This window comes from Poecilia reticulata, chromosome 23, assembly GCF_904066995.2.
Source record: "Poecilia reticulata chromosome 23, P_reticulata-male-v2, whole genome shotgun sequence".
In the NCBI taxonomy this organism is placed as follows: Eukaryota; Metazoa; Chordata; class Actinopteri; order Cyprinodontiformes; family Poeciliidae; genus Poecilia; species Poecilia reticulata.
In genome coordinates this window covers 1,783,227-1,809,699 of record NC_088852.1, presented here as the reverse complement: position 1 = coordinate 1,809,699, position 26,473 = coordinate 1,783,227, and the positions used below count along the sequence as shown (strand labels likewise).

At 39.6% G+C, this 26,473-nt stretch overlaps 2 protein-coding genes across 8 annotated transcripts; one reads left to right on the top strand and one right to left on the bottom strand.

Annotated features, from left to right (window-relative positions):
* Positions 1-450: 450 nt before the first annotated feature.
* On the bottom strand, positions 451-15,644 carry rab3ip (RAB3A interacting protein (rabin3)). 7 transcript variants are annotated; one of them, XM_008400324.2, is made up of 14 exons: positions 15,486-15,644; positions 10,915-10,980; positions 7,929-8,045; positions 7,045-7,211; positions 6,785-6,956; positions 6,232-6,327; positions 5,880-5,957; positions 5,291-5,491; positions 5,082-5,210; positions 3,905-4,017; positions 3,803-3,826; positions 3,533-3,632; positions 2,561-2,630; positions 451-1,759 (listed from the first exon to the last, which is right to left on the bottom strand). In XM_008400324.2, the coding sequence occupies exons 3-14, from the start codon at positions 8,016-8,018 to the stop codon at positions 1,680-1,682; spliced, it is 1,320 nt and encodes a 439-aa protein (XP_008398546.1). In that variant the 5' UTR covers positions 8,019-8,045; positions 10,915-10,980; positions 15,486-15,644; the 3' UTR covers positions 451-1,679. The 7 variants fall into 7 exon arrangements, with proteins under 7 accessions (XP_008398546.1, XP_081459989.1, XP_008398547.1 ...); XM_081603863.1 differs by having other exon boundaries at positions 451-1,762; positions 15,486-15,643; XM_081603865.1 differs by lacking the exon at positions 451-1,759 and adding an exon at positions 1,812-2,475.
* Positions 15,645-17,892: 2,248 nt separating this feature from the next.
* Positions 17,893-26,194, top strand: proser2 (proline and serine rich 2). The gene is made up of 4 exons (XM_008400328.3): positions 17,893-17,980; positions 19,609-19,772; positions 22,339-22,591; positions 22,692-26,194. The coding sequence occupies exons 2-4, from the start codon at positions 19,695-19,697 to the stop codon at positions 24,089-24,091; spliced, it is 1,731 nt and encodes a 576-aa protein (XP_008398550.1). The 5' UTR covers positions 17,893-17,980; positions 19,609-19,694; the 3' UTR covers positions 24,092-26,194.
* The last annotated feature ends 279 nt before the right edge of the window (positions 26,195-26,473 follow it).

Below are 26,473 nucleotides of genomic sequence, written 5' to 3'. Positions count from 1 at the left end.
TTTTTTACAGTATTTCTTTACATTAAAAAAAATCTACATTAAATATTTTGTTAACTATAAATACAAGGTTTCCATGAAGGTTGATAAGATATTTTTGTCTTAAAAACGGAGCGTAAAGAAAACCTGAGGATCAAACATTTAAACATTGGTCCAAGTGATGGAGTCATTTTTAATCAACTACTTTCTGCCACAGTTTGGCAAATAAATCGGCCAAATTCCAGCCTTCAGAGGAACCTGAGACTTTTATTTGATCATCTATTGATGTGAAATTGTTTCCAGTATCAGACGTCAGATGGTCAGACGTACCTGCAGATTCTCCATCAGGTGAGCCACAGCAGGAATCCGCTGCTAAACACCAAAACCTAACGGAGCAGGATGAAGATCCCAAACCACCAAGCGAAGCTCCAGCTGCTTCCTGTCGGACCAACAGATTCACGCAGAGCGCCGCCGTTCCAGAGGTATCACTGTTTTTATTTCAGAGCGTCTGAGAGAAAAGGCACTGAACCAAACCGGGAGAGAGAGACGGAGTCGCTTAAAACGAAACCAAACGTCACAGAACACCGCTGCAGGTAAACGGCAGGAGAAAACAACGGAGAGTTTCCCCCCAACCAGAAACGGCAAAAATAAACAACAACCGACCGATTATTGTGTTCAGGCTTCATCCGCACAAAAGAATCATTTTCCACCAACAAAACAGTGATTATCAATAAGAGCCACGTTACTGATCAACATGTCGATCATTCATGTCAGTTTGAGGGGAAACAGAAACACGTCTCCAGATTTTACGGCTAATTTTTGACAAAAAAAAATTCAATTTTGCAAAGATTTTCAGTAAAATTTGAATGTAAATTAAATATTTTATAACAATAAAACATTTAAGATAAAAATTAAATCAGTTCATGTTTACTGAGAGCTAATTGGGATGTTTTAATGGAAATAAATCATTTCTGGAATGAAGTTGATCTGAAAATGAAAATAAATAAATTCTGGGTAAAAAAATAGGGATTTTTTTAGATTTTGTTCATTTTAAAGGAAAAAGCTTCAGTTTACAGGAACGAGGATTTAACACCTGATTATAATTCGCAACATGCGAAATAAAAAAAACAAAAATACTCCTGAAATAAATTTTAATGAAAAGAAAAATTCCCGTTCAAGTTTTCTCATATTTCAGCTTTTCTCTCTCCAAAAACAAATTAAAGATAAATAAATGTCCTGGACAATCAAAAATGACTAAATTAGTTTTGTTTGGCGAAACATTTCAAAGTTAAATTTTTTTTTTTTTGAGGAAAATTTAGTGAAATTAAATTTTTTTTGCATTTTGATGCTTTTCTGTTCCACAAAAACGTGAAACTTTGATTTTATAAACTGCAAAGTTACAGAAACATTATGAAGTTTACAAATTGTTGTGTTTTTTCCTTGAGGCTTGTAGCTTATTACACAACAGTTCAAGTATTTTCTGATTTATTATAATTTAATTTAAATGCAAGGAGAAGCTTTTTTTTTAGTGTCACATAATGGAGGTCAGAAAACGACGCGAACAGAACCTAAAGAACGATCCGGATCGTTAGCGGCCTTTCAGTCCGCGCCGCCGCCGCGGCTCCCAGGAACAAAAACAGTCCTTCCTTCACACCGCAGGGGGGCGGGACTTGTTGGTCAGGCTGTGCTGTGATTGGATGGCTTCACAGCTGGTCCTTGTAGTATCCGAGCTTTGCGTAGGACATTTCCCTGCGGAGCTGCATCACCTCCCAGAACATCTGCTCTGCTGCAACAACAAGATTCGTTGTTAGGACACAGTTTGATGAAGAAGATTTGTTTAGAACCGCAAATCTTTTGAATTAAATCTACAGTAGAAAATGTGTTTTTAGGTTCAAACTTTCATTTTAGTTCCGTTTTTAGGTTTTAGATGTTATTTGTTGAAAATGCTATAAAAAAAATTGCCTAAAAGTTACAAATTTCAAGCTGTGAGCTCTTGAAATTTAATATTCTTGTTTAGTCGTCGTCTTGGTCTAAAAAGTTTCATTTCAATCCTGAAAAACAGAATTTCCAACCTAAAGAGAAAAAAATACCTGAAAAAAATATTCCTGGTTGTTTTGTTAGTGTAATTATTCCAACAAAAACAATTTGACAAACGGCTAAAATCTGCTTCTAGCGTCTTTATTTAAATAAATTAGTTGGTTCTTTATAACATCTGTTAATGTTTCATACAGTTTTTATCTTTAAAGATAATTCTGTTCTGAAAAGTTAAACTGATTTTACTCCAAACTTTTTAATGAACTCGGTGGACAAACAGAAAATTCTAGATTTAAATACAAATGCATTCCAACCGTCTGATCTCCAGTAGCAGTCAGTGTTGCAACGCTTCTGAAGGTGCCTCTGACTGAAGACTGATGGCGACATCAGCTGCTAGCTGCTCTGCTAATCAGCCTCCTTTGCTTTTGCTGCTCCTCTTTTTAATCTGATTCAGATTCTAATCAGCTGCTTCCAGAAAACAGCCCAGAGTTGCTACGTCACATAAAATCCACCGTCTGTTAATCTGGACGGGATTATTTAATCTTCTTACCGTCCTGCTGCTTGACCAAACCCTGGTGGATGTAGCGAATGTAGGTGAAGAAATTACACACCGCTGTGATCTGAGGAGGACAGATCAGAACAACAACTTAAACATTTAGTCCTCAGAGAACTAAATATTCAGATTAAACGCATCAACGTGGGGAAAGTGCGCCCCCTTTTGGAGGATTTATTATTCTCAGAACGTTTCCCTGATTCTGTCAGAGGCTTTTATTGTGAAACTTTAAAAACGTGCAAACAGTCATAATCTCAGTGATTTATTAGTTTATAATGAAAAAGATAATTCTGACAGTAAATTCACTTTTTTAACAAAATGACTGAAATAAAACAACTTTAATATGTTTCTGATTTATTGAGATTCATATGCAAAGATGGACAAGAAACAAAAATGTAACTTTATTGATTTCACTCAAAGTAATATTTTTTTATATTGATTTGACGTTTCAGTAATTACCTCAGGACACAGGAGATAAAATAAATGATTCTGATGGAGAAAGAAGTAAAATGTAAACACTGAAAATGTAGAAATGGAAAAATAATTTATCATTTTTCCACGAATCTCTAAAATATTAAAATCAAACTGTTCAGAGTTTGAATTTATTTATTCGGTATTTAATAAGAGACGAAACGTACAAAATTATTCTGCAAAAATTACAACTTTATTGTCATATTGAGACTTTATTCTGGTAATTTTACGACTATTTTTGTAATAATTTTTCTTTTAGCGTCGCTTTGATTCTCCAATGTAGAGAATCTAGTTTGTGTGGGGAAAAAAAATCAATTATTATTATTTAAAATGATAAAATCCACGTTACAATCAAAATGTGAAAAAAACAAGACAAAACTAGCGTATAATCCTGGAAGCAGCTCAGTTTCAGCAAAACTAATAAGAAGAATTTGATCAAATGTGGTGATTTTGTTGCAATGACAGTTTGGTCCTGCAGGGGGCAGCGTCTGTACTTACTCTGTATCTGCAGAAAGGAGAAACGTAGTAATAGTTGGACGAGTCTCCAAACTTGATTCTGTGCTTACAGGTTTTGGTCTGACCGCTCAGGGCGCACTTTCTATCGGAGACAAAAACATTTCGCTTCAGAAACAGAAGAAGAAGAGTCAATCTGCAGATTAACAGGAGAAGAAGAGGAGAGGTGGGCTCTGATCGCTGGAGGAGAGAGTTAGAGGAGCGTTTGGAGGAGCCAGGCGGGGAGATGGCAGCAGAGTGCTGAGTCAGACTTACGTGACGAGCGCCGCCCTTCGCCCGCTAGAGGAGGAATTAAGGGAAGATGAAGATGGAGTGAAAGTTTGATGGAGGAAGAAGAGGAAATGTGTGTTTTCTCACTTTGGGCCGCCGCATTCCACCGCCGACGCTTTGACCACAGGAAGCGGCTGGAAACCCACCGGCTCCACGCTCAGCGTGTTCTGCTCCACGGCGTCCAAGATGGCCGAACCCAGCTGGAGGAGAGAGAACAAACTGAAAACCAGGGACAGAAATTCAATTATTATTAAAGCAAACTCCTCACAGTTAGCTCGGTGCGTTAGCAGCGTGTAGCTCGGTGCGTTAGCAGCGTGTAGCTCGGTGCGTTAGCAGCGTGTAGCTCGGTGCGTTAGCATCGTGTAGCTCGGTGCGTTAGCATCGTGTAGCTCGGTGCGTTAGCAGCGTGTAGCTCGGTGCGTTAGCAACGTGTAGCTCGGTGCATTAGCAGCGTGTTAGCTCGGTGCGTTAGCAGCGTGATAGCTCGGTGCGTTAGCATCGTGTAGCTCGGTGCGTTAGCAACGTGTAGCTCGGTGCGTTAGCAACGTGTAGCTCGGTGCGTTAGCAACGTGTAGCTCGGTGCGTTAGCAGCGTGTTAGCTCGGTGCGTTAGCAGCGTGTTAGCTCGGTGCGTTAGCAGCGTGTAGCTCGATGCGTTAGCATCGTGTAGCTCGGTGCGTTAGCAACGTGTAGCTCGGTGCGTTAGCAACGTGTAGCTCGGTGCGTTAGCAACGTGTAGCTCGGTGCGTTAGCAACGTGTAGCTCGGTGCGTTAGCATCGTGTAGCTCGGTGCGTTAGCATCGTGTAGCTCGGTGCGTTAGCATCGTGTAGCTCGGTGCGTTAGCAGCGTGTAGCTCGGTGCGTTAGCAGCATGTAGCTCGGTGCGTTAGCAGCGTGTAGCTCGGTGCGTTAGCAGCGTGTAGCTCGGTGCGTTAGCAGCGTGTAGCTCGGTGCGTTAGCAGCGTGTTAGCTCGGTGCGTTAGCATCGTGTAGCTCGGTGCGTTAGCATCGTGTAGCTCGGTGCGTTAGCATCGTGTAGCTCGGTGCGTTAGCATCGTGTAGCTCGGTGCGTTAGCATCGTGTAGCTCGGTGCGTTAGCAGCGTGTAGCTCGGTGCGTTAGCAGCGTGTAGTTTGGTGCGTTAGCAGCGTTTAGCTCGGTGTGTTAGCTCGGTGCGTTAGCAGCGTGTTAGCTCGATGCGTTAGCAGCGTGTAGCTCGGTGTGTTAGCTCCGTATGCTAACTGTGTGCCAGCTCAGTCTCTGCACCTCGCTCTTGTTGAAGGCGAGGCAGGGGTGGATGTCTTCCCGGTAAACTCTCTCCAGGAAGCTGCAGCTCCGGTCCAGCGTCGGCGCCTCCTTCCACGCTTTAAACTCAGCGAACAGCTGACTGTCCACCTGCAGAAAACCAGCGCCGCGTTAGCGAGCATAGCGTTAGCGTAGCTTCAACAAAACGTTTGGACAGACTGGGTCCGCACCTCCCTGCACTCCCTGACGATGGGCTGCGTGGCGGCCGGGTCGGGCTGCGACCCCAACATGGCGGACGAGGTGCTCTTGTTGCGGCTGTGGCCCTTCCTGAAGGGAGCCTTGCCTGCAGGCGGGAGCTCGGCGACGGGGGACGTGGGGGAGGAGAGGACCAGCGTCTTCAGGGCCTGGACCTCCGCCTGCAGGACGTCGATCTGATGGAGACATTTCTCTTTAGCCATCACTAATCATCACATCTACATCTGATTCTGACGGGGAATATTCAGCAAAACAGGATTTCATTCTCAGACAGACAGAAAACAAAGTTAAATAAAAAATAAAAGTTTTCATGTTTTTAGCGAACAGAAATTATTTTGGTGATTCCAACTGAAACAAGAAAAGTTTAGTCTGATTTAACTTCAGACTGAGGATAAAAAGTACAAAATTATCTGGTTTCAACTCCAAATTTAGGTTTTAATCAAATGTTAGATTTCACTTTATTACAAAACTGTTCAGTCTGAATATCAAACACTCACCAAACCCTGAAAACACCAAAATCCAAGCACTTTCAAGGATTTCAAGCACCGTACGAATAAAACCCACCTTGCCCAGAGCTTCCTTCAGCTGTTTCTCTGCATTCGCCTGCTTCACGTTTGCCTCTCTCACCATCTTATGAGCCTCCTGGAAAACACAACCAAAACGTTTCTGCAGCCGTTTCATGGCTTAGCTCACCGCTAAAGTTCAAAACAAAAGAAAAAACGAAGAAGAAAGCGACAAGAAATAAAGAAAACCACACAGAGCCCCAGCTGCTTCTGGGAGGAAAAGTGAGAGGAAACATGTACAAGTTTGTTTCCTTTTGTCCCGTTTCTGATTGGCTGCTGGGTGAGGAGAACAGGAAGCAGGAAGCAGACGAAGAGGAGGATGAGGAGGAGCGATGAAGGAGAGGTGGACCGACCTGGAAGAGACTGGCGGTGAGCTCCTCCAGCTCCTGGCCGAGCTGGTCTCTGACTTTAGACAACCTCTCACACTCCTCATCCTTCAACAGCAGCTCCTTACACACACACACACACACACACACACACACACACACACACACACACACACACACACACACACACACGTATATAAACCAAACAAACAGAAAACAACAGAAAAACAAACAAAATGAATGCATGGAGGCAAAAATAACAGGAAATGGAGGTGAAACAAAAAAAAACAAAACTTTATTGCGACAACAAATATGGAATAAAATAAAATGAAATAAAATATGGAGATCATTTCAGCTCTAACAGATTAGATAAATGTTCTTAGTTGATGGAGAAAAAAATGTGAACCTCAGATTCTCACATGGATTCAGATCTGGTCTTTGACTAGGCCACTCAAAGACATGAATCAGCTTTGATCTAAACCGTTACTTTGGATCTTTGCCTGCCTGTTCAGATGAAGCTCAGCCCCAGTTGTGTGTGTGTGTGTGTGTGTGTGTGTGTGTGTGTGTGTGTGTGTCGTACCCTCTGAGCCTTGGCCAGCTCCTCCTTCAGCCTCTCGTATCCCTTCTCCCTGACCTCCATCACCGACGGGCTGCGTAGCCGCGACAGGCTGTCGCTCAGCGCGCCGCACTCGTCGCCGTCGTCCCCGGACAGGAAGCCGCCCTCGGCCGGCTCCGCCTCCAGGCCCGGCACGCTGTGTGGCGTGAAAACAGCAACAGGAAATGACCTCACATCAGGACTGAGCTGAGGGGAAAAGCTTCGCTCGGTTTCAGCTGCGCTACCTTCCATTGTGGCTGTGCCGCGGCGTGGAGTAAACCGGCTGCGTGGGGAGCTGATCGGCTCGCAGTGACGTGGGGATGCCAGCAGGGGGCGGCGCCAGAGAGTGGGCGCGGTACAGGGAGGCGGGCGGGGCGCTGTGGCGGGTCGGGGGGCGCTGCTCTGCTTGGTTCTGCAGAAGATTGGAGGAGAGAAACCAGATGATCACCTCACATGTGAGAAAAAAAAGTTCTTAAAGTTCGTAACTTTTATAAACATTTGTTTACATATTTGTTAAAACATTCAGCATGTTGTGACAGTTTGCTATGAGAGAGATAATCTGTGTAAAGATCAATCTTTTCCCGAGCTGCTATCGCCGTCTGAAGAAATGCACCAAAAACAACCAATCAGAGCCAGGAGGCGGGGCTCAGCGCTGTCAATCAACTCCATGTACTCGCTGCTATATATGTTAGTAACATAGCAACAATTTAGTGCTACAGGAAAACCGTTTAAGCAACATCATGCTAACTAGCGTTAGCATTCATATGAGGCATAGATGATTGACAGCACTAAGACCCGCCCCCTGGCTCTGATTGGTTGTTTCTGGGAGAAGGAATAGGAGCTACAGATTTCTGTCTCAGACCGTGCTGACAGTTTCAACAAATATGTAGAAAAATACTTTATATAAACTGACATCCTGCAGCTTTAATTTTAAAATACAATAATAAAACTAACTTTTTAAAACGAGAAATTAATATTGAATATTTCTTTATCTGCTTTTCAAAGAATTTATGTTTTAGATCTTTAAGGATTTCATACAATTATTAGTTTATTACCAAGCAGGTAAGTTTTGTATTTTTATTAAATGCCACTTTGGTTGAAAGCCGGAGTTGGTTCCAGCGCCCCCTACCTGTCGGTCAGGTGTGGTGGGCGAGGCCAGGTTGACCTCATGGAAGCCCTCCAGCGCCTCGGCGTTGCTCTGAGCGCCGCTGCAGGCCATGGCAGCTGCTGTCAGACATCATCCAGCCTGCAGACACACACACTTCCTGCTTCACGTTCCAACTTCCTGCTTCACGTTCCAACTTCCTGCTTCACGTTCCAACTTCCTGCTTCACGTTCCAACTTCCTGCTTCACGTTCCAACTTCCTGCTTCACGTTCCAACTTCCTGCTTCACGTTCCAACTCCCTGCTTCACGTTCCAACTCCCTGCTTCACATTCCAACTTCCTGCTTCACATTCCAACTCCCTGCTTCACATTCCAACTTTCTTAATCACATTCCAACTCCCTGCTTCACGTTCCAACTCCCTGCTTCACGTTCCAACTCCCTGCTTCACGTTCCAACTTCCTGCTTCACGTTCCAACTCCCTGCTTCACGTTCCAACTTTCTTAATCACGTTCCAACTCCCTGCTTCACGTTCCAACTTTCTTAATCACGTTCCAACTCCCTGCTTCACGTTCCAACTCCCTGCTTCACGTTCCAACTTCCTGCTTCACGTTCCAACTTTCTTAATCACGTTCCAACTTCCTGCTTCACGTTCCAACTTCCTGCTTCACGTTCCAATTTTCTTAATCACGTTCCAACTTTCTTAATCACATTCCAACTTTCTTAATCACATTCCAACTCCCTGCTTCACGTTCCAACTCCCTGCTTCACGTTCCAACTCCCTGCTTCACGTTCCAACTCCCTGCTTCACGTTCCAACTCCCTGCTTCACGTTCCAACTCCCTGCTTCACGTTCCAACTCCCTGCTTCACGTTCCAACTTCCTGCTTCACATTCCAACGTCCTGCTTCACATTCCAACTTCCTGCTTCACATTCCAACTCCCTGCTTCACATTCCAACTTTCTTAATCACGTTCCAACTTCCTGCTTCACGTTCCAACTTCCTGCTTCACGTTCCAACTTTCTTAATCACGTTCCAACTTCCTGCTTCACGTTCCAACTCCCTGCTTCACGTTCCAACTCCCTGCTTCCCGTTCCAACTCCCTGCTTCACGTTCCAACTCCCTGCTTCACATTCCAACTTCCTGCTTCACATTCCAACTTCCTGCTTCACATTCCAACTTTCTTAATCACGTTCCAACTTCCTGCTTCACGTTCCAACTTTCTTAATCACATTCCAACTTCCTGCTTCACGTTCCAACTTCCTGCTTCACGTTCCAACTTTCTTAATCACGTTCCAACTTTCTTAATCACGTTCCAACTTCCTGCTTCACATTCCAACTCCCTGCTTCACGTTCCAACTCCCTGCTTCACATTCCAACTCCCTGCTTCACATTCCAACTTTCTTAATCACGTTCCAACTTCCTGCTTCACGTTCCAACTTTCTTAATCACATTCCAACTTCCTGCTTCACGTTCCAACTTCCTGCTTCACGTTCCAACTTTCTTAATCACGTTCCAACTTTCTTAATCACGTTCCAACTTCCTGCTTCACATTCCAACTCCCTGCTTCACATTCCAACTTCCTGCTTCACATTCCAACTCCCTGCTTCACGTTCCAACTCCCTGCTTCACATTCCAACTCCCTGCTTCACGTTCCAACTCCCTGCTTCACATTCCAACTCCCTGCTTCACATTCCAACTTTCTTAATCACGTTCCAACTTCCTGCTTCACGTTCCAACTTTCTTAATCACGTTCCAACTTCCTGCTTCACGTTCCAACTTTCTTAATCACGTTCCAACTCCCTGCTTCACATTCCAACTCCCTGCTTCACATTCCAACTCCCTGCTTCACATTCCAACTCCCTGCTTCACATTCCAACTCCCTGCTTCACATTCCAACTCCCTGCTTCACATTCCAACTCCCTGCTTCACATTCCAACTCCCTGCTTCACATTCCAACTCCCTGCTTCACATTCCAACTCCCTGCTTCACATTCCAACTTCCTATTCAGCTGCAGACAAAACGCTGAGTCAGCAGTTGATCCTTTCATGACTGCACATGAAGAAAGATGGAAAAACTAGCAGGTGAACCGCCGACCTAAAGTCTGGCTGCTTGGGAGCAAAACCAGAAGAAGAAACTTAAAAAACTGAAACTAATCTGTGGAAAGCCGACGGATAAAAATGATCCGTTAGGTTTGGAAAAGTTGGGAAGGAATTAATGATTAATTTCATTTTCTAGACTCAGAATTTCAGATTTTTAATTTGACTTTCAGACAATTTTCACAATTGTTACGGCCCTGGGCCTTAAGGGCTGGGCTGCAGGTGCTGCTTTTGTCTGTCCTTGTGCTCCTCCCCTTTACAGGTGCTGCTGATCAGGTTGATTGGGAACGCAGAGTACTTAAACCTGACTCTCCATCTTCTGGTTGCCTTCGGCGTCCACTCTGCCACTTGGCGCTTGTGGTGTTTTGTTGCCAGGCCTCAGCTCCCTTCCTTTTTGCACATTTGCGTTCATCTTTGTTTTGGCACTTCAGCACTTCCATATGCACTCATACAACACATCCAAGCGTTTACATTACACCACTGATATCCACAATCCGTTGTTGTTTTTGTTAATATTAACTTTTCTACACTTTAACCCCTGCATGGTCCCCCGTTTTGTTATGACCAGTCGTAACAACAATAAAAATATTTATAAAGAAAAAGTGGCAACACTTTATCTGACTGACGTGAGCATGAAGGAGTTTTTATGAATGTCTGTCATTCGGTACATGATGACACTTTTAATGCAAAGTTGCTCTAAAAGTTGCATTAAAAGTCCCAACGTTGCATTATTTTGTAAATAATGACATTTTAATGCAACTTTTAGAGCAACTTTGCATTAAAAGTGTCATCATGCACCGATGGCAGTCATTCATAAAGACGACTCCATGCTCTGCAGACGTTTTTAAACTGGTTTGGCTTCAGGCGAGACAGCAGGACGGACACTCAGGTGGACTAACGGACAGAGACGGTACCATGTTCAGCTCTGGATGGAGAGTCCAGCAGGTTCTGGTTCCAGGTCAGCACCAACAGTCCTTCACCTGAGACACACAGAGAAACCAGTTACTGTCCCAGTTTCAGCATGCTGGGAATAAAAATCCAGAAATGAATCGATCCCGGATCCAACAGCTGCAAACGCTGCTTCCTGAATCCTCCTGGTTTTGTTGTTGAGCAGAAACAGGTGGGGGAAGGTGGAGGCGGCTGTGCTGCCCTGGGTTTCGCCTTGCAGGCAGCATCATGTGATTAATGGCGTTTCTGCAGGAGCCTGACAACCAATATTCTGATCCACTTCCATTTTCCTGACTCAACACATCGAAGCGGCGCAGAAACATTTACTGTCATATCAGAGGCTGCATGTGTGCAGAAACCATCCACCTCAACTTTTCTCTGCCCTGCCCTTTTTGCCCTTTCTCTTCTTTTTAACCCTTTTAGCTTTTTTTCTTTTTCCTTGTAATTTTACCCCATTTTATTTTTGCCTGTTTTTCTACTTTTCCTTTTGTTTTTTCCCTCTCTTCCTTTAATGCAGTTAAATGATTTTTCCTCTCCTCGTCTCAGAGCCTTTCTAACAAACAGAAAAACATTGGAAAGTCAATCTGGTGGCATCCAGAGAAACTAGAAGAACATAAATCGTTCCAGCTCTCGGCCTCCACCAGATCGTCTTTAATGAAATGGGATAAATTCAGTTAAATGAATCTAAACTATAAGGATTTACTTCATGTCTGAACTGCTGGTTCGAGTTTTACTTCATGACTAAATGAATTAGTTTAATTATTCACAGAGTCCAACAGCAGATCCTTTGTAGTTCAGGGATTGATGAGGCAGTAAAACTGTTTCTGGGAAGTTAATGGGGAAATGAAACATCCCAGTTCAGGAATGTTTATGGTGTTTATAACTAAACCGGTTTGTCTCTGCGGTTCAAACTCCGGCAGGAACTCAGACAGGAAGTGGAAACCGGATCGACGGCGGCTCTATTTTCTGCTCCACACCGGTCTCACCTGACGGACAGGTGGGAGACGGAGCCGCGGCTAACGCCACGCCTGCTAACGCCACGCCTGCTAACCTTCAGCTGGGAGCAGCACGGATTTACACCTGCTCCTCAGCTGGGAACCAGGAAGTGTCGGAGCGATCTGATTGGCCAGCAGGTTCCCGAGTCAGAGCAACGAAACGCTCCGACAGCAGCTGCACAAAAATTAAATATAAAAAAATATTGTTAAAAAAGTATATTTTCAAGAAAAATCATAATCTGAACTTCAAAGTTTATTGAATTTTTCACATATTCTGAATTATTCTGATCATAAATGTATTTATTTTATAATACTCCACATAATCCCACTGCAAAAATGAAAATACATTTTAAAATAATTTATTAGGAAAGATTAAATATGTTAAATAAATACAATTCTTTGATTAAAAACCTGTCTAACAGACTCTAATCATCAATGTTTGTCTTATTTTATTCATTAAACTTAAAAAAGCTCAAATCAAACCTGTTAGAAATAAAATGACTATTTTAATAAAAATAAAAATAATTACTTTGCTTTACGTTATAATAAAACCATGACAAAAATGTAAACAAATTTTAAGACATTATTATTACTAATAGTACTCATTACCTATTTAAAATGTGTATAGAATAAAACAAAATATTTTAGTTTTTAATTTTATTTAAAAAAATAAAATGAAAATTCTCAAATCAGAGCTTTGGTCAAAATAAAAAAGCAAATATAGTAGAATTGAAAAATACTCACTTTTTAATTGTATTCCACTTAATTCCACTACAAAAAATAAAATAAAAAGATTTTATTATTATTTGCTAGAAATTATTTTACTTATTTCTGAGTTAAACATATTAAAAATGTCACCTTCTGAATAAGAATCAGATAAATACACTTTTATTTTATTTCTTACAAAAAATGAAAATTTTTACTTTCAAATTTTTGGCTATTTTTTTTATTATTAAAACCATTAAAATGTTAAAATAAGATCCAAAGAGAACAGGGTGATAATTAGTTTCTAAATTGCTTTTTATTTTTTTAAATATCTCCTGACAATTATTTAATAGATTTATTAAATTAATCTATATGGATTTAATGCACCACATATTTTACTGTATGTCTGTTTTTGCTGCATTTTAGACTCTTTAAAATATAATTTTTATTTCTGACAGAACCTGAAATAATAAAAAAAAACTTTAAATGCATAAATGTTATATTTGAAATAATCAAATAAATGTAAATAAAATCAGCATTAAGTCGTTTAAATCAGGCCCAGGATGCTGAAAACCTGCGTAAAAACACACCAGCTGCCATGACGGTGACACGCGGACAGCTCAGGTGAAACGTCACCTGTCTGAAACCGACCAATCGCTGCTCTCCTTTCGGCCCGTCTCCATGGCGACCGGTCCTGGAAAGCCGTGGTAACCAGACACTGCCGATCTCAGATCCAGTTACTGGCTCATCCCGACGCTCGTCTATTTACCCGCAGTTTCACTTATTCACACCAGGCAAAACATTATGACCACAAACAGCCGGAGGCAGCAGAGGGAACGTCAGAGGGAACGTCGTGTCCTTTAAACGTCACAACGTTCACCCTGCGCTGCTGCTCCAGGAGTCTTTACAGTTCAAACAACAGCTGAACTTTGACCCCAAAACTTCAGGGGAGTTGAGAATAAGGCAGTTCAAATCATCAGGACAAAAGAGCTTATCCCCTACTCCAACATCTTTCTAATCATACAACCAGAGATTCAATTAGAAGCTTGTCTCAATAAGCAATAAATTAATTAATCGCACGATAAATTAATACGAATTCAATAATTTTCCTTTGTATTATTTAGTTTTTCTCTTTCCACCAGAAACTGGATGATTAAAGATTTCAGTTTGGCGTTTTTGATCTCAACTATATCCACCAAGTTGATTTACAGAAACTTCATTATTCATTTTATTTATCGTTTCTCTTGTTTATTTATTTCATATATTCAAAATGTCTTCCATTTATTACATTTTAAATCTTTGACAATGTTTTCTTTTGTCACCATATCACTTCAGCTGTTTCAAAACAACATTATCGTTTATCGCAATAACTTCTGGGACAATTTATCGTCCAGCAAAAGTTGTTATTGTGAAAGTTCAAATAATGCCTGAACTTTGACCCCATAATTCCAGAGGAGTTGAAAAGGAGAGAGGAACAGCAAGTTCAAACCATCATTACAAAGATCTTATCCCCTACTTCAACATCTTTCCAGCCAGACAGACTTAAAGAGAAGCGGCTAAGCATGTCTTAATAATCAATTAATCACATAATAAATTAAAACAAGCTCGATAATTTCCATTTGCATGATTTATTGTTTTTCTCTTTCTACCAAAAACTGGATGACAAAAGTTTTTTTTTTAAAGCACAATTTTGTTTACAGAGACTTCAGTATACATTTCATTTGTTGTTTGTTAATTTATTTTGGGTATTTTAAGTGTCCTCCATTTATTAGAATTTAAATTTTATTGATCTTTGAAAATGTTTTCTTGATTGATTATGCCATTACTAATTTTTTTTTGTCCAGTAAAATATTATAATGAGAAGCTTAGAAGCAGAAAAAGCAACTGATGATGTCATCTAGGAAGTTTTACTGTGAAATATCGTCTCTGCTAACTGGATGTCATAGAACAACCATAAACAGGCTTCAGTCAGAGGCTTCTTTAGATTTGCTGCAAGACTGACTGCTGCTGGAGCTCCTTCCTATCTACAGCCTGACCAGCTACAATGACTCTTTGTAAATACTTACATAATATGAGTTACGACAACGTTAAATTTCCCTTTGAGATCCCAGACAGGTGTTGTTTAACAGCAGACACTCACCTGGCCAGGAAGCAGCTCTGAAGTCAGCTTCTGATTCAATAAAATAACATTTCACCTTTTAATAACCGATCTGAATCACCGTCAAAATCCAAACACATCCACTGGTCAAAATTAGACTATTATAAATAACTAAGTGCAGGCTTGAACAGTTAATTTATATCTACTTTAACCTTTAAGGAGTCGATTTAAGGTGCAGCTAATCGACCTTTTCGTGTTTCCATGACTATAATTAAGGTTTCACATATCATATATTGTACTTTAAGGAATATTTAATCAGCTTTAAATAATCCACATCAGGTTTAACCAAGTTCATGTTAAATTTAAAGATATAGCCGACTAATAGCGTAAAAAAAGGGTGAAACAGCCCTTTAATGAGACGGTATGAATCATATGCTAACTTCTGCAAGCTAACAGGCTACTGTCGGTTGATATTAGAGCTAGCCGGTGCTACCTGACACCAACCATGCATGGAAGCAGACTCCGTCCATGTCAGACATGTTAAACCAACAACAAAAAAGCGCTTTGTCTACTTTGTATTTTGCGCAAACAGAAACGCAAAACGACGCCGTCCGATAATGAGCGTATACGGCATCATCATCATCATCATCCATCGGGAGATGCTAACGGGCTACATTGTTGTGTTCAACCGGAGAAATAAAACAGCTCCGGTAACCGTTAAAGACAGCCGAGCACTCACCGTGAGGACAGCAGCCGGGCGGAGGGTCTGCCTCCCGGTAAGCTACCGGAACAAGCCGACAAACAAACAAACAAACAAACAAACAAACACACCGGAGCGGCTGTTGACGCAGAGGCTGACGGGAGATGCGTTTGAGGACGGCTCGGAAAACAGATGACTAACTGTCAGGATGCAGTCAGACTGGACTTTACTGCACTCCTGTGTTGGGTTTTAGGAAACGCAGTCATTCATTTACAGTCATCCTCTTTTGTAAAATTTTGCAATTATTAAATACATCAAATAAAAGTAAGATTTCAATTTTAAATTCAGGAGTATGAAAAGAAATAAATGTTAAAACCACAACCATTTGATGTGACTTTAATCCCGCAATTCTGTATTTAATCTGAAAATGTTCTCTGAATTCTTCCTTTAATCTCAGGACCCCCGCATTAAAATCAGAATCCTCTTTTTTATTTTAGTTGCTGGCCTTGATCCGATTCCGTAACATTTAAATATATGATACTTAATTATTCATTTCATTCTAAGATATATATATATATATATTATTTATACGTGAAATACTGTCAACAGGCAAACCATTTTTTAAATCCTTGCCATGTTTTAGGAGATATGAAGTAAATTATTGAGTTATTTTGTTTTCGTTAGTTTCAGTTTTATCAGACTCAACCAGCAGAGGGCGCCAAAGTTACACTAATGCTGGGAACAACAAAGGTTTCCATTCATTCATAAGAAAAACACAGAAATGTTCGGCAAAGCACAGACATAACAAAACGTCCAGAAGGATTTGGCATAAAATCGAATGTATTTAATGAGAAAAACAATCAAAACATACAAAAAAAAAATTCAAGTTTAATAAAATTAGATTGTATTTAATTAGATTTATGGGTTTGATCAAATAAATTCAAGACAAATCAAAGGTGATTTCTTTGCTAAAATCTTCACTACAAGCTTAAACGATGTGAATACCTTATTTAATATAATAATCACCAATGTATTTGTCTCAGAGAATATGCATATTATACAACAGAGTATTAACAAGATGAGTACATTTCCACCAAAAAAATTCAGATCATTAATCTCAGAAATTTTCCAGAAAAAAAAAACAAGGAAATTTATCAGTTGAAAAGTTGAGAATTAGTACAAAAAACAAAAACAAAAAAAAATTGAAATTAAACTCAGAAATACATGTTTTAGAAAAAACTTTTGATTTTGAATTTGCTAGAAAAACTGAAAATTTGAGATTAAAATCAGAGAATTTCTAAAAAATAAAAAAAATAAAAGTTAATTTCTGAAATGAAGGATCCAAAATATGCTTGAAAAAAACTCAAATTCTGAGATTAATCTCAGAAAATATCCAGAAAAAACAAGGACATTTCTAAGTCTGAATATTCCAGAACCAGGCTAGAAAAAAAATTAAATTTTTAGATTAATCTCAGAAATTTTTCTAGAAATAATTTGGTAATTTCTGTTTCAAAAGTCAACATTTTTGCCTTTTGGTACACAGAAATTTCCAAAACATTTTCTAGAAAATTTATGAGATGAATCTAAAAATTTCTCAGACTTTTGCTGAAAACATTATTCTCCTTTTTCTTAGTATGGTGGCGTGCCGTTTATCTGCCATGTTGTGAGTGGCAAATTTGACTCATTAACCAATATCAATGTGTTTAGAAACAGAGTTTTCAAAGAAGAATAAATATAAAACGAAAGAGTTTTCAATTTAACAGCAAATCATTTTAGTAACAATTTCCTGATAAAGTTTTAAGTCTTGACCTGAATGTTTGGGTGCAATTAAATAATAGGGTGATTAAACCCAAGCTTTTAGCTCAGCAGCACAAATAACTATGAAAACACAAAAGGAAGCATGTAAGAAAGTTCCCTAGCAAATGTCATGTTGATAAAGATTTTTTGTTTGCAACTTCAAAGAGTATAAATAATTTTCAACATGTAATTTTTAACAAAATATCAGTAAAAACCATTTTTTTCCATCAAAACACTCCATGTACATTAATTTAAAAGATTTCTGACTAGTTTTCTCTGTTGAATGAACATATTTTTAAATCTAAATCTGCTAGAAGAAGGAATAATTTCAATATAAAGTGTATGACATGGATCAAATAATTCAAAATTTGTTCCCACAATCTTGTTCTGCGTTTGAATTTTTGTTTGATGACATGAAAATAAAAAGAATTTAATTTGGTTTCATTTGCAGCAAAACTTGAATGTCCAAGTGGCTCTGAACCCAACCCAGAGAAATAACTTTCCACTGTGTCACCGTCACCTCCCAACTACACCTGAATGAAACCACACACACACACACACACACACACACACACACACACACACACACACACACACACACACACACACACACACACACACACACACACGCTGTGGGCGGAGTTTCTTGGTGGTTTAAGATGGTGTGTTCAGCTGGAGGCTCACACAGAGACGGATTCACGTTCCTGCTGCTGCTTTTATTATGACTGATCTGTGCGGTGAGTTTTTACTGACTTTGTACTGGAAGAAATAAAAATGTTATTATTTCAAATGTAATTTCAAAGATTATTCCTGAAAACCAGAGTTATTTATTTGCTTATTTGTAATTTTCACTCCTGTTTCTGCTGTTTTTATCTGACTGTGACGTCTTCACAGGACAAATACCTCATTAATTTAATTAGATTGTAACTTTCTGCTAAATATTTTACAGGAACCTTTTCTAAACAGAATAATCTGTTTGCATTCTCTCAATAAAAGTTATTTAGTTTTAGTTTAGCTATTCTGTGGGATATTAAACCTTGAAAACCTAAAGTATAGAAGCCCAAATAAAGAAAAGTAAAACGTTTTTCATTCCTTGAAAAATAATTTAAATTTTAATGATTTTTAATGATAAATTGAGTTTTTAATGAAAAATACAGTTTAAATGAGGGCAAACTTTGACAGATTTTAGAGAAAACAAACTGTATAAAAATATAAGTTGAGTAAAAACAGCTCATCTGTTTCTTTCAGTGCTTTTTAAAAGCATAACCTGAAGGTTTGGTTTTCTTCTCTGGATAAATATCCACTTAATGATCCACTTGTTTCTATTTTTCATCTTGATATTTGAGCTGCAGTCACTCACTTCTCTGTGGAAGTTTCTCAGCGTCAGATCGGAATGTGTCGCTGGTTTCGGCCTCATTTGGAGCCGGTTCTGCAGCCGCCTGTAGTGGGTTAACTGGTCCATCAGGTGGGATGCTGAACCGGAAACATCAGACAGAAAGTCACCAAACGCTGCGAACATTTCAGACAGGAAATCTGCACTTTGCACATTTATGCAACAGAGATAAGCGTATAAATCCCAGAGGACTGTTAAAGATTAAACCTGCAGGTTCCAACCTTTTACCAACACAAACTTCTCCCATAAGTCCAATTAACACTTTAATCTTTTATTTTACCATAAAACATTGATATTACCTTCACATCTGAAGATTTAATATGAAAGTACTGCTTTTAAATAAAAAAAGAACATGGATCCTGATCCTGTTACTTAAGGGATATAAATATGAAAATATGTTCATATTGGATAGAAAAAAGGAGGAAATTTCCACCAAAAACAACAATTTTGAAATTGATCGCAAATTTTCTAAAGTTAAAGATTGCGAGAATGAAAACTCAGAAATTATGCAATTAATCTCAGAAATTTTCTAGAAAATTTGCAGAAATTTCTGAACATCAAAAGTTAAAAATGTGCAAGAAAAGAACTCACAAATTTTAAGATTAATCTCAGAAATTTTCTCGAAAAAAAAAAAAAAATTCTGAACTACAAAGTCAAAAATGTTCAACTTCTGAAACTCAGAATCTCAAAATTTTAATTATTTCTTGGAAATTTTTTGACATTCCAAACTGAAAAATGTACATTTCTCTAGAAACTTTCTGAATAAAGTGTACTTAAAAACGTGTACTATATTTATATATTAGTCTATCATACATGTACAATTTTCTTGTTCTCATTTCTAACTCTTTAAATGTAAAAGTTTGTCGAGCGAATAGCTAAAATCCGCAAATACTTGAGATTTCCTGTGAAAACAATTTTAAACGCCTATTTTAAAAATTCAAACACATTTCATTCCCTTTACTGTTGCTACAGAATCGCTCAGAGACGATTAGATTGTCCTGATCAAAACAAAACCACAGGAAGACCAAATGCCAGCTGACCTTTAACCCCTCTCCAAAATGGACGTCCGTCTGCAGGGCAACTCTCAGCTCCACTACGGCGTCAACGGCGGCGCGACTCGAAACTCTGGTGCTGGAGTGAGTATTTCACTGCATTTGTTGTTTTTATGGAGGTTATAACTGATTTAATAAGAACAAAAAAAAAACAGAAGAGAAAAAAACAGTAGTAGAAGAAAAACAGAAGAAGAAGAAGAAAAACGGTAGAAGAAGAAAAGCCCCGCCTTTAGGTTTGCTAACAGCTAGCCAAGAATATTTGTTAGCTTAGCGGCCAAGAAAACAACAATATGAGCTTAAAATATGATTACACACTCATGATAGATTGTCTGTAATAAAAAAATATTATAACATTTTGGGACATATAGTGACTCTATTAATTTGAAATCCGTGCTTTTTATTTTTATTCATCTTTATTTTAGCTTAGCTTAATTTTTGGAGGGAAAGGGTGAACCTACACAGGGCTTCTACTCTTCTACATAATCTTTAAAAAACAAAACAAAAAAGTAAAAATACACTGAAACACAAGCATTTTTGTTTGTAATTCAGGATTTTAGTGCCAGCTAGTTATTGCTAAATGTGACCACCGCTACCCACCTGCTCCACTCTTCACCCATCAGCTAACATCCTGCTGTCATTCTACCCATAAAGCTTTACAAACTTATTTTTAACATTCTGTCAACTTAGTCTTATGTTTACCACTTTAATATATTTTTCCCTCCTGCAAATCAATCTTTAAAAATGAATTCTGTTCTTTCAGACAAAAGCTTGGCTGACTGACTCATTGTTTTAATTTGTAACCAAAGGCAACATTTAGGAGTAACCTTTAGATTTTTTAAACTAATTATAATAGACATGAGTATGTTTTGGTAAATTACTTTTCATAAGCTCATTTAATTGCAGTCAAACTGGTGAGTACCCAGATAGAGATGTATTTCACCTTGACGCTGCTCTATGTTTACACAATGCAATCAGTGAACATGAACTCTGGGAAATCACACCGGCTTATAACGACCAATTCCCATTGTTTGCCTTTGGGAATGATATTCATTATCAGCAGGCGAAACAGTCCAACCGGTTGAGCTGCAGTTTTCTGCATCCTGAGCTGCTTCACTACAATGGCCAACATTCATAACAGCTGAAACCAGCAGGCTGGTGTTTATCTGGCACTGCTTTCAGCTGGGTGTTGCTGCAGGTCCATATCTTCAAGGCAAAACAAAGCATGCAGTCATCTTGTTGGGGTGGTTTCCATAACCCTGGTGTCAGCAAAATAACCTTAACTTACTCTTCCATCTTAAACTGAAGCTCACTGCCTTGAAATGATCCAGATTCTCTCCAGTCTTGTGTGTCGTTGGGTTTGTTTAAACTAGATCTATTGATTTTTACTTGAATGGTGCATTCACTTCTTTCTTGGGTGTTGGTTTTTCTGGAAGTTGCAGGAATGTACGGTATTTGTTCCTTGCTGATTCTGTGTTTTTGCATTTTGTGTCAGTGCAAATAGATTTCACTAGAAAAGTAGAACCTGAGTAAACATATCGACCTACCATCCCTCTGTGCAGAACTGTTTTAGCTCAGCCATGTTAAGAGGTTTGCAGCATAAAAAGCCATTTAAAGGTAATTTATGTTTACACTTTTACTAGAACACTGCAAAACATTTTTTAAACCATTAGCGGTTGACTTGCTGGTGTGTAAGTCAACCGTTAGCCATGTTTCCTTTAGAGTTTTATTTTTTTTTGAAGTACTGAATTAGAAAAGTTTGATTGAAATGGCAAAATTTCAAATAATAAAGAGTTAATCTGCTAAACGGGAGACAGAATAAATTCTGACGTAGCAAATGTCCCCCATCCACTGCTGGGTTTGTGCCTTACCAGAGGTTCAAAATTCTAGTAATGTTGGTTTGCCAACCCCTCTTGGGAATTGTACATTATGAATATCCATAAATGTTTTCTCCGTTTATGGATATTGGTTCTGTGGAGTCCCAAGCTTTAGAAAACTTTATCCTTTCCAGACTGATAAATGCCAGATGTTTCTCATCTGTATTTCTTTAGACTGGCTAATGAAATGGCCAGTCTAAAGAAATAGATTCTTTAGAAATAGTTTTATACCATTCCTAGTATCAAACTAATTTTATTATATGTCTTTAGTGCTTAAAGTTTAGAGAAATATATTATTTTCTTGGCTCGTCCTCCTAGTTTTTCATTTTAGATCATCAGTTTGGGTGAAGTCATTCCCAAATTTGACTTTGAGGCAAATCAGCCCTCCTTTGATAAAAACATATTTTAGTTGCATTACACATCGTCATACTACTTATCATAATCTTATGGATTATGATTAATTAGGTGGAGTTGATTTTGCTGTCGGGACAAAAAATGTGTCAGAGTTTTGCTGCTGAATATCTTGTGATGTTGTGCTGCTATGTTTGAACTAATAACATGAAGCTTAAGTAGGAAGAGACCAAAGTTGAGCTCTGACTTCACAACAGAAGAGAAACTGCCAGGTAGAAAAAGAGGTATAGAAGTTTTAGGAACAGAAACGGATGAAAAAGACGTTCAGCAGAAGAGAGACTGTGACAGATAACTTGGTTTAAAATGGTTTTTGTTTGGTATAAAAACAACTTTCTCAATGTTCTTCAATGTTTTGCCTTCTACAGGGAGACACTCTGAAGTTTCTGAGTCGAGAGGAACAGGAGTGCCTCCAGTTCTTTGAGGAAACCATTGAGTCTTTGGACGATGGTCTAGATGAGCAGCAAAGACTTGGCCAGAGGAGGCGCCTTGACCACAACAGTCGGCCTTTCAACTCGGCTGACGGACATCCAAGCCTGGCTCCGAACATAATCGACCTGGTCCACTCAGAGCCAGACTTGGTGCACACTGCAGAGCCAGTCTATAGCCCCTCGCATCAAGGTACAATGCCCCACTGGTGCTTGTATCGAGTCTAGAAGTGTTTTGATCATTTTGTACATTTTGGTGAACTGAACTGCGTTTTTTATCTGTTTACATCCAGATTTTTACCACATGTCCCAAACTCCTGAAAGCAACTTTGAGGCAAGTCCAAGGCACGACATGTTCCCCTCAGAGTACAACCCTCCTTTACGAAGTGCAAGCTTTGGGACGACAGACAGCCATTCCTCCTACCACCCTGCAGGCAGTGTCCCCACTCCAGTTTTGATTGCCCAGCAGCTTGCAGAGAACCAGGGAGATGGAACATCAAACTTGCATCCTTCGTCTTTGCTCCGTCGCCTTAGCATGGAGTCGGACAAAACACCCAGAGACAGATCAAATGTTTCTGCGAAACATGGTCCTCCTCCCTCATCAAAGCCTCATCACTATCCTCCAAATATCCACGTGGTTCATGGTGGAAAGGAGCCCCAAATACCAGGGGCTAACGTAAACATCCATGAGCGACAGGAGCAGATGTTGGCACACCTGGCAGGTACTTCCCACCCTCTGCTGCAAGATATAGAAGACGACACTCGAAATAGTCCATCCCGTAGTATTTCCTTTAAAGACCCAGAGCCAGATAAATCCAGGATGGAGGCCCTGTCAAAGCTGGGCTTGACAAGAGGCAGAGCTACTTCACTCCAAATGATACCTAACAACTCGCAGGATCCTCACAAAGGTCCAGACCCCAGAGTCTCATCGCCAGACCCAGCAGCAAAAATCAGCACTAACCTTCCACAACCAAATATGCCAGTACCCCCTCCAGTCTGCTTTAATGACCACAAGAATACAGAGACCTGGCCCTCACATTCCTTCAGGAGCCACGATGAAAGAAGCTCCCAGCTGGACCCATCATCTCCAACAATGTCCCCTCCTCCAGCTGACATCACCTCACCAGCGTTCAACACCTTTGGAGGGAAATCCATTGTGGTCCATCCCTCTTTATCCCAGAAGAACGAAGCTCCAACTACCCCCGAACCCCAAAACTTTCCACTTGCACCTTCTAACCCAACAGAGCCCAATCCTTATGGAGGAAAGTCAAAAGTCATGACTTCTGCCAATCCACCTGTAGAAAGGACCAATCTACCTGACATCCTGAGCTCTCATATTGACGCAGGGGAAACCATTCCTGCCAAGTCAGAGCCACCGGCCGTCGAGGCAAACAGGTTTGGAGGAAAGAGCCGAACCTTTGACCCCGTTTCTGGGCTATATCGGACTGCAGAAGGCCGACCTAGAAGCGTCAAACCTCCACCGCCGACCCCGGCCCCTAGACCTCCTCGGCAGTCCTGCCATGGCATTCCTCCCCAGAAACCGCCAGCAAGGGCCTCTTCTCCAGAATACAGGCGAAGGCCCAGCAGCATGTTCCGTCCTCAAGGTATCACCGTACAGTTTTGTGGACGAGGAGCCATGAACGAATCCCGCAGGGAGGCACTGAGGAGACTAGGACTGCTGAAAGACTCTTAATCAACCCTTTGCAGATTTACCTCTCAGTCTCCAACGACTGACCTATGATAACTGTGTCGCTTTGCTCATGGCAATGGTATGCAAAACGTTTCCTCTATTGTCTGAGAATGAGGTGTGTCTGTAGACAAACGGGCTTTTACAGAGGAATCTTGGTACTTGACAGACCTGAAGGGCCACTCCTCACCGACAAGCCTTAAAAAAATACTCAACACTGCTTTCTCGGAAAAATCTCGGCTGGTTCGGGATATTCTGTGAAATCTCATGAAAGACGCTGTGGACAATATGTCTGAGTAAGACATTGTGGGAGGAAAGGAAACGCTGTACAGGGGAGTCGAGGATCATTTTGTTTGTCTCAACTCTCTTTTTTTAGCTCAAATGTAAATATATTTATCATGGGTGAAGGGATTAGTTGCACATTTTCCAACCATTTCTCTGTCAGGTTCTTATTTGTGACCTTAAATTCTGCGCTTATCCGAATTATGTAGATTCCTTTCTCGTTTTATTCCATTTTGTTCTCAAACTGTTTCTTTAACCAACTTAAACATTTTGTCAACTGCATTTGGGAAACATGGTGGGATTGGCCATGTTTCCCAAATGCAACGCTAACTGTTAGCCAATTAGCAACACTTTGACAATCCTATGTTAGATTTTTAAACATTATAACAACATCTCAACAAAAGTAGTGCAAAACAATTTTAGTGACCAATTAAAAAAAACAAATGGAGGTAAAAATAAATAATTACTGTAGAAATGACCAGCTGTTATTAGGAAGGCAGCCATATTGGATTTTCAGATCTGATTTTCCAATTTTTCAGTTTCAGTTGATTTTTATTTTCAACATAAACTTGAAATTCAAACTTTAATTCAACCAGACAACTCAGTTAAGCTAACTGGTATTAGCAATTAGCAACATTAGCAATACAGAGAAAGTATACATATATCCATTTAAATATAATATCTTTACTAACAGAAGTTGTAAAATATAATGTATTTGACCATTTTAATGTGAAAAACAAATGGAGGTGAAAAAATAGAAATAATTACTGTAGATGTGATCAGAGGCAGCCATTTTGGATTTGTAGATCCTACTTTCCAAATTTTATTTCTCCAACTTCAAATTGTACATAATATTTTATGAGCCAATTTAAGGATAAACATCTAAATACAATGTTTCTGTAAAAATAAGAAAATAGTTTTAATGATTTTTTTTTTCTTTAGATGTGCATTTTCAAAATATTCCCCATGGAGTAGTTGAAAAGTTTTGAAAAGATATATGTGTAAATGTGTGTGTCTTGTTTTTGTTTATGATTGTGAACCAACTGGGCATTTTAGTGAGCAGATTATTTTTCTTTTTTCGATCAAAGCGAAACTACGCTGCAGTTTTATTACCTCGAATGACTGAAACTTGCGGCATAAGGAGGAAAAACGAACAACGCAGTTAAAGGATTCTGCAAAATGCGTTGATGCAAACGTGCAATTTCTCTGGAGAATGTGGAGCTGGATGGTATTTTTACTCCACAGACAAACATCCCACTCAACCACAAGCTGCTGGAATGGGAATGTGGAGAGACTTGGACGCTTTTACCATGTGGAAGGAGAAATTTAAAAACTACTCTCACTGCGCAGAACTGCAGCTGTAAAACCACCAAGCCTAGAAATACATCGCGGGTTACTTCTGTGTGTTTGAGTCTGTCAAAACCTTTGTGTGTGTGTGTGTGTGTGTGTGTGTGTGTGTGTGTGCTGACTCCGGCCTCTGTAGTTCACCTACAGTAACTTTTGAAGTATATTTAGTAAATTTTATTTACGGACTCCGGTTCTCTGTAGCTCATCTACAGTCTTTTTGAAGTATCAAATGGTGCATAAACAGACAGAAGGTTATGACGATCTGCTGAACACACTAGGAGGAAATGTCTGCAAGCGAACACGAGCGTTTAACCTGAAAAATGGACGCAATCTGCCACGAGAAGCTGCTGCTAGCCTGAAATGTCCTTGTATGTATTAACATATCTACTGTCATTTTTACCCTTATAAAGTATAATAACACGATGTAAATATAATATGTTTTGTGTTGAATGTGGGAAATAAAAACCTTTGGTTTAAAGAGCTGCTGCTTCCTGGGTTTCAATTTAAAACCAAATTAGGTCGACTTGATGCTTCAGCTCTGAACAAAAAGAAAAACGGATTAAAAAGTAAAACTTTAAAATAGTTTAACTGGACTCTTCTACAACTGTTCACTGCAAAAACAACATCTGACTAAAGAGATTTGGTCTAGTTTCTTGTGTATCAGCTGTGGTTGTTTTAAAGTGCTTTATAAATAAAGTTGGATTGGAAATATCTTGGATTTGAAAAAGACAAAACTAACTTACGAGTAACTTCAGCAAG